The sequence below is a fragment of the Nicrophorus vespilloides genome, unplaced genomic scaffold (genome assembly GCF_001412225.1).
Source record: "Nicrophorus vespilloides isolate i.1.1-1 unplaced genomic scaffold, Nicve_v1.0, whole genome shotgun sequence".
Lineage (NCBI taxonomy): Eukaryota > Metazoa > Arthropoda > Insecta > Coleoptera > Silphidae > Nicrophorus > Nicrophorus vespilloides.
The window spans coordinates 9,525-25,200 of record NW_017096909.1 but is presented as its reverse complement, the minus strand read 5'-3'; the positions used below and the strand labels follow the sequence as shown (position 1 = coordinate 25,200).

The window sequence follows — 15,676 nt, the reverse complement described above, 5'->3', positions numbered from 1 at the left end:
GATTCATTCTAAGTTTTACAGTTTTCGAGAAAATCAATGAAATGTGAAAACACTACTTTTTCGAGCATTTTTTCAAATTTGAACGCGAATTACAGCCAAACGGATAAAACCACAGTAATATATCAATATTTGCTACATTCCTCATACATTCAGCTTTCATATGCATCTTTTGGATTCATTCTAAGCATTACAGTTTTCGAGAAAATCAATGAAATGTGAAAACACTGCTTTTTCGAGCATTTTTTCAACTTTGAACGCAAATTACAGCCAAACGGATAAAACCACAGTAATATAACTATACCTGTTGGATTCCCCATACATTCAGCTTTCATATGCATCCTTTGGATTCATTCTAAGCATTACAGTTATCGAGAAAATCAATGAAATGTGAAAACACTGCTTTTTCGAGCATTTTTTCAACTTTGAACGCGAATTACAGCCAAACGGCTAAAACCACAGTAATATCTCTATACTTGCTACATTCCCCAAATATTCAGCTTTCATATGCATCTTTTGGATTCATACTAAGTATTATAGTTTTCGAGAAAATCAGTGTAATGTGAAAACACTGCGTTTTCGAGTGTTAATATTTTAGTTTTTCAATTTTCAACACGAATTACAGCTAAATGGATGTATATGAATAATCGTTACATTACAAGATTTTGAGAAAGCCATTATAAATGTTTCAGTTTGTGTATAATTGGTTGCCTATAAATGTAAAATTATTTAAAATCATTATATCTTTAATATTTATAATTTTGAAGTAAAATGACAATTGTATTAATTAATTTGATATCATTTCATAAAATTTCAAATGTTTTCATTTTTAAAATGTAGTATCATTGTTGTTTATAGATGGCGACACCAATTTCCGTTATGTTGACTATATGTTAATGCTCTGTGCTCAGAGGTTGCAGACAAAGTTAAACTTCACTAATGTCGTGAATTGTGAAACCCGCGTTGTTTGAGGAAATATACCTTTGCAGTGTTTGCGGTTTCTGGTTTACGAATGCAGGTAATTTTGATTAGCACATACGAATTACCAATAAACTTGTCCCATTACTTTGTTAAACACGTCTGCATTAGTGTGCAAGTTATGAATGTGTTGTTGATGCTATTACCATGTTTCAGGTCAATTTGATACTAAAAAATTTGTCTGACATTCGATCGAATAAGTATGTTAATAAGTATATTTCAATATATTGATGGTGTTTCATGCGTTTTTCTTTTTAGCTCAAGATAAGATTGTCAGTGGATGAAAAAATACGAGAAGATTAAAGAATAAAAAGGAACTTGGTGTAAATGTGAGTTTAATACTCGTGTTTTGGAAACGGCTTTGAAGTTTAATCCGGTGTGTCAGGACGGATCATGGCGTATTTCTTGAGGAACAATTGTGAGTTCAACAATTGCGGCAAGCAATTCCCGACGCTGCACGAGCTCATCACCCACATCGAGTCCGTGCACATTGGTAAATACCTCAAATTTCTTTCTATTCCTCCTCGGTTGGATGTTGTAACGATCGTTTTTTTGGGGTTTACAGATTTCAGCCCGAAAGTATTCGATGAGATAGAAAGAGCGAAACCTCAATGCTTGCCGATGAGTTACGTGTTGCGTTATAGTCCCGACGATGAGCCGACCATCAAGCACGAAATCGACCATGGAGATGATGTCATCATCCATGAACCAATTGACAAGAATAACAGTATCGGTGAGTGATCCTTATTACTAATATCGATCATCTTTTCATTTCAATTAATTTCTCAATCACATAACGATTTCTCATATCTTTGCAATATTTCATTAATTCTTGTATAATCATTTGAAATGTGCGTCTTCAGTAAAATGGCTTGTTTATGTATTGTGTTTCTTGGTATTTTCCGATCGATTGAGAAACATTTGCAGTTTTCCCTCCGGTTTGCAAGATTAAACTTTTGTCGCAGGAAACCGTTTATCTATGTGGCAATTTAAACGTTTTCCGATGGCTTCGTCGACGTGGTGAACCATTGAGATTGATGCGTTTAGAACGTCTCCTCGCTCATAAATGGTACATACTTATTGATTGTGCAAAGTGGATGCTGCTACACAGCTCTACATTTTCCGCGCGGTGTCGATGCAACATCTTCCTTTTCTTTCGCGATGCAAGGAAACCCGACACACAATTACGACGAGCACAAAAGCGAGATTTTTCCAATAGAAACACATATATATATATATATTTTTTTCGCAGTCGAGGAAATGAAGAAAGGTCCCGACGATATCGTCGACATGATGCGCGACAACAACAACAACATTAACCCAGCATCTGAGTGAGTTCGGCCGCAGTCGGCGTGAGTTTACTTTTACTTGTTTTATGGTTGTGTTCTTACAGGAATTGCGCCTGGTTCAGTCACCATCACGAGGTCGTCGAGGTTAAGGATGAAGATGATTTGTACAGCAAACACAAGACTAAGAAGTTCAGTTGTCCGGTTCCTGGATGTCCGAAACGCTACAAGAACGAGAACGGGATGAAATACCACATGATGAACCATCACGACGTCGATGGAAAGTAAGTTATTATTTTTTATTTAAAAGTTGTCGCAGTCGAACTATGTTTTTTGTTTCAAGCTTGATCAAACCTAAAAAGGAATTCAAGTGTCCTTGCGGTAAAGACTACAAGACTCTGAGAGGCTTCCAGAGTCATATGCAGAAGCACAAGGAGCGACCGGAAGGCGAGTTGAACAGGACAAGATTAGGGTATCCTCCGCCCGTCTACTCGAGGATGTACAATCCGGAACCTCATCGGAGGTTCTTCAGCAACGAGATGATGGCGTACCCACCGATGGACAGGAATTTTTCCGGATTGGAAACCCACGAACCGGAGTTTCCCATCAGCATCGAAGCCATGGAGAACGTGTCCATGTATAACGTTGATAATGAGCTGGCCAAGTACACAATCCTATAGTGTAGGATCTATTCGTTCTCTCGTAGAATTCCGTTTAATTTAAGTAGGATAAACAGTTTACTTTTATATATTTTATTTTTGTTATTTAATAAGAAAATATTTTTTTTTTTTTATAAAACTACATTTTATTCTCTCAACTGTGGACGGAAAATGCAATATTCTGCAGCACCGTTTCGCTATTATCATTGGCGTTGCACAAAACAAGTCATTTGAACGTGTAAACTTTATTAAAACATTTTGTATTTCAACTTAAAATTATCCTCATTTTGCAATTATGAATGTTGACCACTTGTTGATCCGAGAATGCGCACATAAAATTGTATAAATATGACAATTATTTCAATCCTGATTGAAAATGTCTTATGTGCTTTTTTTTTTAAACGAATTCCGCATAAATGTGTCATTGATATCAAAATATGTTCTTTTTATTAAAAGCTCTATTGCCATTCGTGGCAAGGAAATTACTCGCGTGCCTTTATTGGCACATCCTGAGTTGGCACGTCGCACAAGTCTATATTGGTCTTCAATTTTCCTTGCATTTCCAGTTGTAAATACAGATTCTTGGAAAGAAATTCATTGAAAATTTTTATCTTGACAGATTATATAACTCTCGCGTACGAACCATGGTAACCTAATTACCATGGCAACCTGAAATCGAATGATATTGATACGAAATTGTTATTTGTAAATATCAATATATTTGGTTTATAATAAAATATAGACAGATAAAGTACATTTCGGGAACAAAAAAAAAATAATAATAGAAATGTAAAATAAAAAAAAGTATTTATTAAAATTAAAAATATTTAAAGTCTGACGATTTAAAAATTATTATATAGATAAACAGTCAATCTGAGGATGGAATCACTAAGTTAACTAAGGTTTTTTTTTTTGTGGGAGGAATAACTGTAACACTTATAAATGTTTTTTGTTTTCTTATACGATTATCACATATAGTTGTAAATAATTACAAAATAAAAGAAATAAACTGGGGTTGGGTTTTGCTCAGCATCTAAATCGAAATTTGTACATAATTAACTTCGTCTCCGAGCACTTCACCAGGAGGATAAAACATCGATTCCGTAACAATTAAATATTTATATGTATATATATATGAATGAATATAATTGTAGATTTTCGTACCGTCGAAGGATTAAGTGGTGTATGCTTAGGCTCTTGGGATGAGATCATTGCGATTCGTAGATAGTGTCCAGTTGTGTGCGAAGCCTTTGCATGGGTATTGGCTATATGAGGTCCTCGTTGACTTCTTCCATGTACCGCACCAGATCGCTGCTGCTGAACTCTATCTCCTCCAGATCCTGCAGACTCGAATTGCTGATGGTGTTGTTGGCGCTGTCCGCTGTCGAGTTCTTCGCCTCGTACGGGCTGTGCAGCAAACTGAAGATCTTCGAGAATCCATCCAAATACTTTCTGTTACCGATATCCTCGTGCCTCCTCGGCTCCGGCTTTTTCCTGTCACCTCCATCCACGGAAATCGACTTGGAAATTGTGGTTAACATGGTCGTCTGGCTGGTCTGAGAAAGCATCCTCGGTCGAAACCGATCCACCTTACCGTTTCCGCTGATCTGCTTATCATCGGAATCCTCGTCGTGAGGATTCAGAGGAAGCTGCTGGCAATTTGCTACTCCGTCCGAGATTGATCTTTGATACTTCTTCAGAGAAGGCGGACACCTGGAAAGCATCGAATACGTCCTCGTCGTCGTCGTCTCTCGTCCTCTGACCATCTTTTTACCGCCGAACCAAGCGTAGAATGTGTTCTGCAATAAATAAATAAAAAATGAAACGAAAACATGTATCAAATTATTTTTAATCGAATTTCCCCCGGTTTGCAATATATTTCCAGTAATTACCGGGGCGCGATGCAAATTACCTTTTACAAAGGGCGCAACATTGAACCGCGTAATTAAAGCATGCAAATTATTCCGTGATTAATGTTTCAAACATCCCCCTTTCCAATCAACCCCCAAGTGTTGCATCTTTCATTTATAAAACGGCGACAAAACGAAAAAAAGAAAGAAACTGCGCTGCATAAATCACACACGGTTAGGTCAATTCCTTCAGCACCTCACATCATTTACATTCTCAATTATTTAAGTTGTTTATTACAAAAAATAACAATAAATTTAACATAAAATTCAAATTCCCTGTTACGATTTGTATTATTAATATAATAATTAGTTAATACCAAACTATAACGTAATTCAAGAAGAAATTTGGAATGTTGACATTATAAAATTTTAATGTTATTTCTCTGATTACTTTTAATATAAATATTTATGTAGTAAATTTAATGGAAAATATATTTGAATAAGAAATCAAAATAGAATCAGGCATCAAACACTATTAATTAATTTAATTAAAAATATAATGTGAAATGTTTAACTGTATAAATTTAGAATTAGCGAAATTAATTATAATAATTCAATGAATTAACAGGCGGAAATATCAATCAATAGGTCCATTTCAATAATTAATAATAATTATTTTCATGATTTAGTAATTAATTAATACGACTGATCTGTTTATATTTCAACAAACAAAATAATGAAAGACAAAAAGGATGAAAGAAATTCCAAAGTATTACTAAATTCGAGAAGACATTTAGAATGCTGACATTATAAATTTTCACAGTTATTTCTCTGATTACTTTTAATATACATATTTGAACAAGAAATCAAAATAGAATCAGGCATCAACCAAATACACAAACACTATTAATTAATTTAATTAAAAATATAATGTGAAATGTTTAACTGTATAAATTTAGAATTAGCGAAATTAATTATAATAATTCAATGAATTAACAGGCGGAAATATCAATCAATAGGTTCATTTCAATAATTAATAATAATTATTTTCATGATTTACTAATTAATTAATACGACATCTGTTTATATTCCAACAAACAAAATAATGAAAAACAAAAAGGATGAAAGAAATTCCAAAGTATTACTAAATTCGAGAAGACATTTAGAATGCTGACATTATAAATTTTCACAGTTATTTCTCTGATTACTTTTAATATACATATTTGAACAAGAAATCAAAATAGAATCAGGCATCAACCAAATACACAAACACTATTAATTAATTTAATTAAAAATATAAAGTGAAATGTTTAAGTGTATAAATTTAGAATTAGCGAAATTAATTATAATAATTCAATGAATTAACAGGCGGAAATATCAATCAATAGGTTCAGTTCAATAATTAATAATAAGTATTTTCATGATTTAGTAATTAATTAACACTGACTGATCTGTTTATATTTCAACAAACAAAATAATGAAACACAAAAAGGATGAAAGAAATTAGAAAGTATTACTTAATTCGAGAAGAGATTTAAAATTTTGACATTATAAAATTTCACAGTTATTTCTCTGATTACTTTTAATATACATATTTGAACAAGAAATCAAAATAGAGTCAGGCATCAACCAAATACACAAACACTATTAATTAATTTAATTAAAAATATAATGTGAAATGTTTAACTGTTAAAATTTAGAATTATCGAAATTAATTATAATAATTCAATGAATTAATAGGCGGAAATATCAATCAATTTCAATAATTAATAATAATTATTTTCATGATTTAGTAATTAGTTAATACGACTGATCTGTTTATATTCCAACAAACAAAATAATGAAACACAAAAAGGATGAAAGAAATTAAAAATATTACTTAATTCGAGAAAAGATTTAAAATGTTGACATTATAAAATTTCACAGTTATTGCTTTCAATACACATATTTCAGAGGTAAATTTAAAAAATATTTACACAAATTTGAGCAAGAAATCAAAAGGAATGAACCAAATATATAAACACTATTAATTGATTTAATTATCATGTATAATGTGAAATTTAACTGTATACATTTAGAATTAGCGAAATTAATTACTTGGCGGAAATATCAATCGATAGTCCATTTCAATAATTACTAATAATTGGAATTAACATTATAAATTTATATAATTATTTCAAAGAATCGGTTTTTTTTGTATTAATTAACGTTAATCTACTCACTTAAATATGGCATAAAATTAGATTTACAGTTGTTCAGAAAATTAAAATACTAATTAGTATTTGTGAACGCAAATCTACGAACTTTGAGAGAAATACTCGTCATTCGTAGTTAAATTACTCTCACTTGCTTAACACGTAGATGAATTGGTTATTTAGCATATTTTGATATTCATTATAAGCTAATATTATTCACGAGATGAGCATTTATTTTCTTGATAAAAAAAAACTCCAATTTACATCCAATTTTCTTTTTTCATATTCACAACTCTTGACATTTTCTCTTGACGATCTGGATCAGGACTTTTGTGCGTCAAAAGCAAAAAAATAAATAAATCACCAATTGGAAATGATTGGATCGATTGGACCAATTAAATTTTAATGAAAACGTGACGATGTATTTTCGGATTTGATCCGATCCGCAGACCTTTGCCACTCTTGCCGCATCATCCTTTGACCCGAAATTGTGGGAACATCTACTTCCTGCATTCGACACAAAGCGCAGATCCGGAAGTTCGCATTAACCGCACGCGCGCATTTCCTCTCAATATTAACTTTGTTTTAAAGAGATTCCTTCAAATAAATTAATCAATCAACATTTCCCAATTAAATAAGATTTTTAAATTATTAATTAGTCTCGATAATTAAATGGCTCGAGGGAATTATTATAAAAAGAAATGTGAAAAGAAAACGTATCGCAACAGCCGAAATCCATTTCGTAACAGTTTCTCTAAGTTATGCAAAGCATCGCCTTATAGATTTGCATGAGATTTCAATAAATTCTCGCTATTTTTATACCTTTCGTTTTTTCTCTCTCTCTCTTGTAGTTTTATTTATTTATTTACCAATTTTATTTCCATCACCGTTCGCCTTGCGGATTCGAAGGAATTTGGAAAATGTGCTGCAACGATCATCTATTTATATTATTTATTGAATTTGGATATTTATGAGAGCGGAAAATGTAAATCAAATGGAAAGAAGGAAACGAAACTACCACCGCTTTTTATTTTTTTCTGCTTCATCCAACTTTTATACTTTTCCTCTTTCCATTTTGGCAGCCGGACAGATTTCTGGACCGACTAAACGCTTTGGACTGAGACCAGAAGTTCATAATTTTCGTAAATAGATAAGGTACAGGTCGGATTTATTGCCGTGTTGTCGGTCGCAACTCAATTCATTTCGTAGGAATTCTAATTGAATCAACCGATTCATTTTCCGTATTAAACGAATACATCAATACTTTTATATTATACAATAATCTATCATTATTTATTAAATCTATAATCCATATTTGGCAAGAAGTAAAGAGCTTTGATTTAATTTTACGTTGTTAAAAGTATCTGAATGTTAAATTTAACCTTGTCACTATTCATACACAATTAGGACATCGATTCAATCTACAATATGTATACTTTTATATTAATTTATATAATTTGAAAAAAAACCGCCCAAAACAAATAAATCTTAATGTAATTGCAATGAATAGGAAAAAAATCAAAATTTAAATTAGTTGTTTGCAATTAGTATAATAATACATTTACATTACCTTGATGATACTTAATTGCTTTTTAAACGATTGCTTTTCGTGTTTAAAATTTAATGTAGTTTTGAATAAATTTTCTATTCACATTATTTTGTATAAAATTTAGGATCGGTGGCAATCGCAAGCCCGACAACCGAAATCACGTCTATCGATATCCTGACGTTCGAAATCCCGACTGTTTCGAAATCCCGCCAGGATCAAAATCTTGACGTTCGAAATTCCGACGTTCAAAATCCCGGCAGGATCAAAATCTCGACGTTCGAAATCCCGACGTTCGAAATCTCAAGTGTATCGAAATCCCGACTTTCGAAATCAAGCCAGGATCAAAATCCCGACGTTCGAAATCATGACGTTCGAAATCCCGATTGTATCAAAATCCCGACGTTCGAAATCCCAAGTGTATCGAAATCCCGACGTTCCAAATCCCAAGTGTATCGAAATCCCGAGTGTATCAAAATCCCGACGTTCGAAATCACGCCAGGATCTAAATCTCGACGTTCAAAATCCCGGCAGGATCAAAATCCCGACGTTCGAAATCCCGAGTGTATCGAAATCTTGACGTTCCAAATCCCAAGTGTATCGAAATCCCGACGTTCGAAATCCCGCCAGAATCAAAATCCCGACGTTCGAAATTCCGACGTTCAAAATCCCGGCAGGATCAAAATCCCGACGTAAGAAATCCCGGCTGGCTCAAAATCCTAACGTTCAAAATCCAGATTATATCGAAATCCCAACTATGTCAAAATCCCGGCTACCATAATCCCCACAATCAAAAACCCGACTGTATCGAAATCCCGACTGTATCGAAATCCCGACTGTATCGAAATCCCGACTATATCGAAACCCCGACAGTGTCTTTTATTTTTATAAATTTCTACAATAACATTTTTATGATTGTGATTGTCGGGATTATGGTAGTCAGGTTTTCGATACAGTCGGGATTTTGATTGTCGGGATTATGGTAGTTGGGATTTTGACATAGTCGGGATTTCAAGCGTCGGGACTTTAATATAGTCGGGATTTCGAATAACTGTTCCATTCACCTCAAGTTACATCATTTGGTCATCAATAAATAACGAAGGTCTAAGTAATTACGAATAATGAAATTAAGAAATTTTATAAACATAATAAATTAATTCGTGCGTTCTTTGAATCGTGCATCAAATTTAATTTATGCATATGATTTGCTCGCATCTTTCAACGTTATAAACAACAAATTATTTGTGAATTGCGTAAGATTACATTAACATTTTTTTGTTGTTGCTATGAACGAAAACGAAAACAAAACAAGAAAATAACAAAAGTTATTTTCTTGTTGCTCTGGCGACGAAAAACGAATTAAAACATCGCAAAACAGAACAATTACGTTTTTTGTTTTTGGTTTGACACGAACAGTAATTGATGAAAATTACGTTTTGACTTTTTGTAAATTTGCAGTGCTCTGTTGTTGTTGTTGTTGTTATTCATTATGTTTTCATCGTCAGATTGAAACGTTTATTTCTTTTTTTCTACTTTGTTTGCATTTCAACCAGATTATGTTTTTTTTTCTGATGTGATGAAATTTTATAGCTTCCGCCCATCGAAACAGATGCAGACAGTTTTGAAAATGACAAGCAAAAAAATATAGATACAAACATGCAGACAAATTAGATAAAAAAAAGCGGTAATGTATAATTAGATAACATACAATTATGTAATGTTATTTCGATTGCAAAGCAGAAAATTGCAGGAAATGCATTTCAATTGATTATCTATTAGTTAATTACGTTTAATTTATATGTAATGTAATCGTGTGCAATTTCTACACTTTGTTTTATTACCAATTATTCAACTTTTCAAATATGCTCAATGAATTATATTGTATAGCAATTTTTTATGTAAAATAATTTAAATTAAGTATTAAACTTTATATGTAATAGTTTTTTCTTGAATTAAAATATTGCTAATTAATAGTAAATTTAATACAACATCAATAAAAATGAGATTTTGGTTCAAGTATGCAAAATTTGAATGAATGATAAAATTATACTTGAAATGCATTAAAGTATTTGCTATAAATTTAAATTGGCTTTAGATATAATTTTTCGTTTATCGAAGGTTGCGATGAGTGCGAAAGGATGCACGTGCAGTTGAAATTTAATTAAGTAATTAAAAGTGAAATGATGCAACTATTTCTAATTGAACTAATTTAACCTTAAAAAAAAGCTTCTAAAGGTCTAAATACTATTTGTTTTTTAGGTGGCTAACCTCGATTTCAAGTAGATCTAACCTAATTACGTTTAGTACATTGAAAGTCGATTCAGTGCAAATGTAGAGAAATTATATAAAAAAAAGGTTCGTACGCGCGACTAATTAAATGAAGTGTTTAAAAGTGAGATTTTGAAAGAGGAATTGTTTAAAATCAGGTAGGCTGAATGAAGGAAGAGAATTAAACCAATTAAGGGAGGATTCTATAGTGCGTGGCAACAGAAAGATGGTCCTCTCTAACATCATTATCCTCTTCAGCGACGGTTCCATTGAGCGTTCCTTAATGACGACTAATTAGCTCGGTTTGTTCACTAATGATACTACATAATAATTATAACCCGGCACCTCCGCCATACTAAAAAAACAGGCACTTGTTTTGTAACTGTCACAGCGAAAATCTAAGCTGTCTGAGATGACATAAATACGGAAATGATTGTCACGACGGACACGATAAATATCAATTATGTCGTGAAAGATAAGGGCGAAAAATAACGTTGGAAAATACAATAAAAAAATAAAAAACAAAGTCCGACCGTTCCTAATAAGTCTAAAAGAGGGGTTCGCTTAAGCGCATACAGAAGCGGAGCGGAAATTTGTACTCGTAAATCGAAGAGGCTCCCTTTTAAATTGAATTTACCGCTCTTTTTTTTTGTCCTTTCTCTCTCGTTGCTCTTGCTTCGGTTCTCGCTGTTCCATTTATAAATATGTAGATTCTTTTCTTTCTCTCCGCGCGCGGATTTAAAGATTCAGACAGGTTAGAAAAGACCGACTTCTCAATTAATTCCATACATATATTATAAACGTATTCAACTTCTTTATTTCTTCTATACAAGTTTATAAAAAGCTCTCAAATCTTGTTTCCCAAATGCATTGAATCATTGATTTTATACACTTATTTTGTTACAAATGTATCAAAGTCTCAGGGATGGATGAAGATGGTATCATTGTCGATGATGATTTCAAAGTAAATCTTTGGCGGATTCGTTGAAAACCTCAAAAGTCTTTTGGTATTCAAATGCTTCGTATTGAAATGTAAACAGACGAAGTTGGACGTTTCATTCTTTATATTCCGTCTTTCCTTTCTCTCCTATTCTATTTTTTTGGCGCGAAGATCAAACGTAAATAAAATTTTAGGAACAGTAGATGTGGGGGGATTGAAAGTCGCCCGCTGCAGAGTCCTGTAGATCTGTTTGCTCTTTCGACCTTTTCCTCCCTTTGTGCACGAAGACTCAAAGCGTATTTACATCTCACACAAAAATCCGCATCCGGATCGATGCAACTATATTCCATATGTATATAAACGTATATAATGTCCATCTCTGATTCAAGAAAGGCGACAAGAAATCCTCCTAATAAAACGCAGGTCACCTACTTTTTATAGGAAAAAAGAATACAAATACGTCCATAAAAATTTGGTTCCTCTTTCGAGGATTTTCCGAACGCACTTATATTTCTTATTTTTTTGCGTATACTTCTTTCTTCGAGCAATTTGAAAATAAGGTCAATAACAAGGAAGGTTTTTTCTTTCTTAAGACTCTATTGAACGTCGATTTAGCGGAAAACTTTATATATCCGAAGCACAATTGAATATCCTCTTTTGCTTTTGTTAAACGCATTCAAACTTTTCCTCAAATCTTTATTATATATAAATATATATGTATAAGGCTATCTCGAAGTAGGTAATAGGATTAGTGCTCAATATTCCATCTGGAATCGGTTTTCTTTTACGGCCAATAAAAATGCAGTCCAATTATAGACATTTATTTCGTCGGTAAATATATACTAAAAAGCAATTAAATTCAGTACAAATTTCTTTCATTAAGTATTATTAAAATATTTTGATTATAAACTTGTTAATTAATCACATAATGTTTTTGTTGCTTAATTTGTAAACAATAAAGAATATTGTTGATGCTGAGAGGTGCTTAAAGTTATATCATCAATCTTCTAAATAAATAACCAATTTTAAGCACGCCTCGTTGGAGTTTCGTTGTGCTGCAACGAGATTCTAGGTAGGTGTTAAAATTCAGCGACAAATCCTTTTCGCCCTACTTAACTAGACCCCGGCGAAGGAGTAAAGGAGAGAGAGACTAGTATTTGATTGTGTACGAGAGAGAGAGAGAGAAAACAAGAGTTGTATGTAACAGTCTCCGGATTCTTGGCTGAGCAAACTAAATGGGAATTTAATTACTCGCCTCCTCTCCTCCACCCCTATTTGATTAATTAGGTCGCAAATATGGCGACATCGTATCAATCTCCAACTCTTTGTTTCTTCCAACGCTTCCTTCGAAATAATAAATGACAACTCATTGCGATTCGTCTCGCACATTTTAGCGCTTTTACTGCGGTCCATTAGGGATGATAAAATCCTCGGGCGAGAGAGCCATAACCGTTACGCTTGAGAACAGTGAAGATTCGACCCGAAAAAAGAACGTGGTTTGCTCCAGTTTTTGGTTATTGCATTAAGTTCCTGAAAAATGTTGATCCAATCAAACGACAATTAAATGTAGACGCTGAAAAAATAATGGTTTCAATTGCGATTCGGATCGATACTCTCAATTCTTGAGAGTGCAGATGGAAAGAGAGGATTTTCGTTTGGATTTAATTGGAAACAACTGTGCAAATGCGAAACCACTTGTGTTGCGCGAATTTGCGTTTCGTCTTCAATAATGCCATGTTAATTAATTAATTAATTAATTGATCGATGTAGCGGTGAAACAAAAATGAAACAGTTGAACAGAGTTGCTACTACTAGATGAATGATAGATCCAATTTTGTGAAGACGTGTGTGATGATTGGCGTGAAGACGTATGCAATTAGTCGCGCATTTCCGAACGATGTTTTCTCGTCCCGGATTGAGGACATCGCAATATCGGGAGAAAATGAGGTTAAGAAAACCCTTCTTTTTTTTTTTTGACGTGTGTAAATGTCGGCTACAGTTTCCGATCCTCTCGAAGGATTCGCCACGGCCGACCGGATATTACCTGAGAGAACAAAGGAGCATCTCATTCTCAAATGGTAGACACCAATGTTAAAACTAACAAGAAAGAAAATCCTTTTAATCTGCGCATTTAATATATTTTTAAAGGAGATCACTTTAATATATTTTCTTAAAAGATATTTTACTTATTTAGTTCTAGATTTTGTGTAAATTAATTTGTAGTATTTTCGATTTCATTTATTAATGACTTTCATTTCAATGAAATATACATATTTTTAATAATAAACCAAAACAATATATTTTGTACTGCATGGATTTAATTTTAGAATTAAAATTTATTACGTGTTGCTAACTCATAAATCACTTATCTTTTTCTTTCGAAATCCTTGATATTTAACATATATAACTTTCCTTTAGTTATTAAGTAATACTTAGATATCATAAATTTTGTTGTTGTTGTTGTTGTATGAATTTTTTTCTTATAATTGTAAGATGAAAAATAAATTTATTAAAAAAGAAACAACTATGCATTTCTTGTTATAGAAGTTAAAATATTGTTGTTGAAGTTTAAATTGAGAAATAAATTATGTTAAGAAATGTGAATTTATTGAAAAAATATATAATATAAGAGAGTGGTGAGGATACGGATACCTTGAATGCCTCCCTAAACTTGTTGGACATGATGTGGTACAGGACCGGATTGACGGTCGTCGAGAGGAAGTATAGGACTCCTGAGATGTACATGAGGGCCGTGTAGATGTGGAGGAAAGCGGCCTGTGCTTCGGGACTGGCCGTTGCCAGGTAAACGGCCAGCAACCTCTGGGCATGGAACGGTGCCCAGCAGATGAAGAATGCCACAACAACAGCAACTGGAACAATTCAAAACCACTATTTTTAAGTACAGTTTAAGCTCGAAAATCAGAAAAGACAATTCAATAAATTTCATATATGTTTAAGAATTTCATCTTCTTTTCAAAGTCTATAAGAAAATCACTTAAACTTGACCATATTCAAAGTTTTATAAAATACTTTTATTTTCTTTCTTCTGTTTTGTGTACATTTTATTTACATTTTTTTTAATCACAGTTTTCATAAAGAAAAACAAATTGAAAAGTATTTGGAATTTATGAAAATACTTGTAAAATTCAATGAATTCAGTAAGGTTAATTTTAAGTGAGATTCGTTTCAAAGTCTATAAGAAAATCATTGAAACTTGACTAAATTAAATACATTTTTTTTTAATTCTACTGTTTCATATAAATTTAATTACTTTTTTTATAAATCACAATTTTCTTAAAGTGAAACTAATTAAAAAGTATATGGAATTAATGAAAATACTTGTAAAATCCAATAAATTTGAGAAAGTCTATAAGAAAATAATTTAAATATTTACAAAAACTTACAAAATACTTTTCCTTTCTACTGTTTCATATAACTTTAATTACTTTGTTTTAATCATAATTTTCATAAAACGAAACTAATTGAAGAGTGTTTGAGATTTTACAGTGAAAATGATTGTAAAATCTATTGAATTTCAGTAAGCTTAATTATAAGTGTGATTCGTTTCAAAGTCTATAAGAAAATCATTGAAACTTGACTAAATTCAATACATTTTTTTTTAATTCTACTGTTTCATATAAATTTAATTATTTTTTTATAAATCACAATTTACTTAAAGTGAAACTAATTGAAAAGTATTTGAAAATTTATGAAAATACTTGTAAAATCCAATAAATTTGAGAAAGTCTCTAAGAAAATAACTTCAAGTTGACTAAATTCAAAGATTTACAAAATACTTTTCGTTTCTACTTTAATTACTTTGTTTTAATCATAATTTTCATAAAACGAAACTAATTGAAGAGTGTTTGGGATTTTGCAATGAAAATAATTGCAAAATCTAATGAATTTCAGTAAGGTTAATTATAAGAGTTATTCAAAGTCTATAAGAAAATCATT

General features: G+C 32.1%; 2 protein-coding genes across 2 annotated transcripts; one reads left to right on the top strand and one right to left on the bottom strand.

Annotated features, from left to right (window-relative positions):
• The first annotated feature begins 1,320 nt into the window (after positions 1-1,320).
• Positions 1,321-3,678, top strand: LOC108558433 (juxtaposed with another zinc finger protein 1). Its single transcript, XM_017915347.1, has 5 exons — positions 1,321-1,468; positions 1,541-1,708; positions 2,228-2,306; positions 2,369-2,545; positions 2,605-3,678. The coding sequence occupies exons 1-5, from the start codon at positions 1,369-1,371 to the stop codon at positions 2,939-2,941; spliced, it is 861 nt and encodes a 286-aa protein (XP_017770836.1). The 5' UTR covers positions 1,321-1,368; the 3' UTR covers positions 2,942-3,678.
• Positions 3,679-3,728: 50 nt separating this feature from the next.
• On the bottom strand, positions 3,729-14,589 carry LOC108558432 (the record flags this gene model as incomplete). The annotated part of the gene is made up of 2 exons (XM_017915346.1): positions 3,729-4,719; positions 14,372-14,589. Coding segments are annotated over 2 exons (752 nt in total), but the record flags the coding sequence as incomplete, so codon positions are not given.
• Between the last annotated feature and the right edge of the window lie 1,087 nt (positions 14,590-15,676).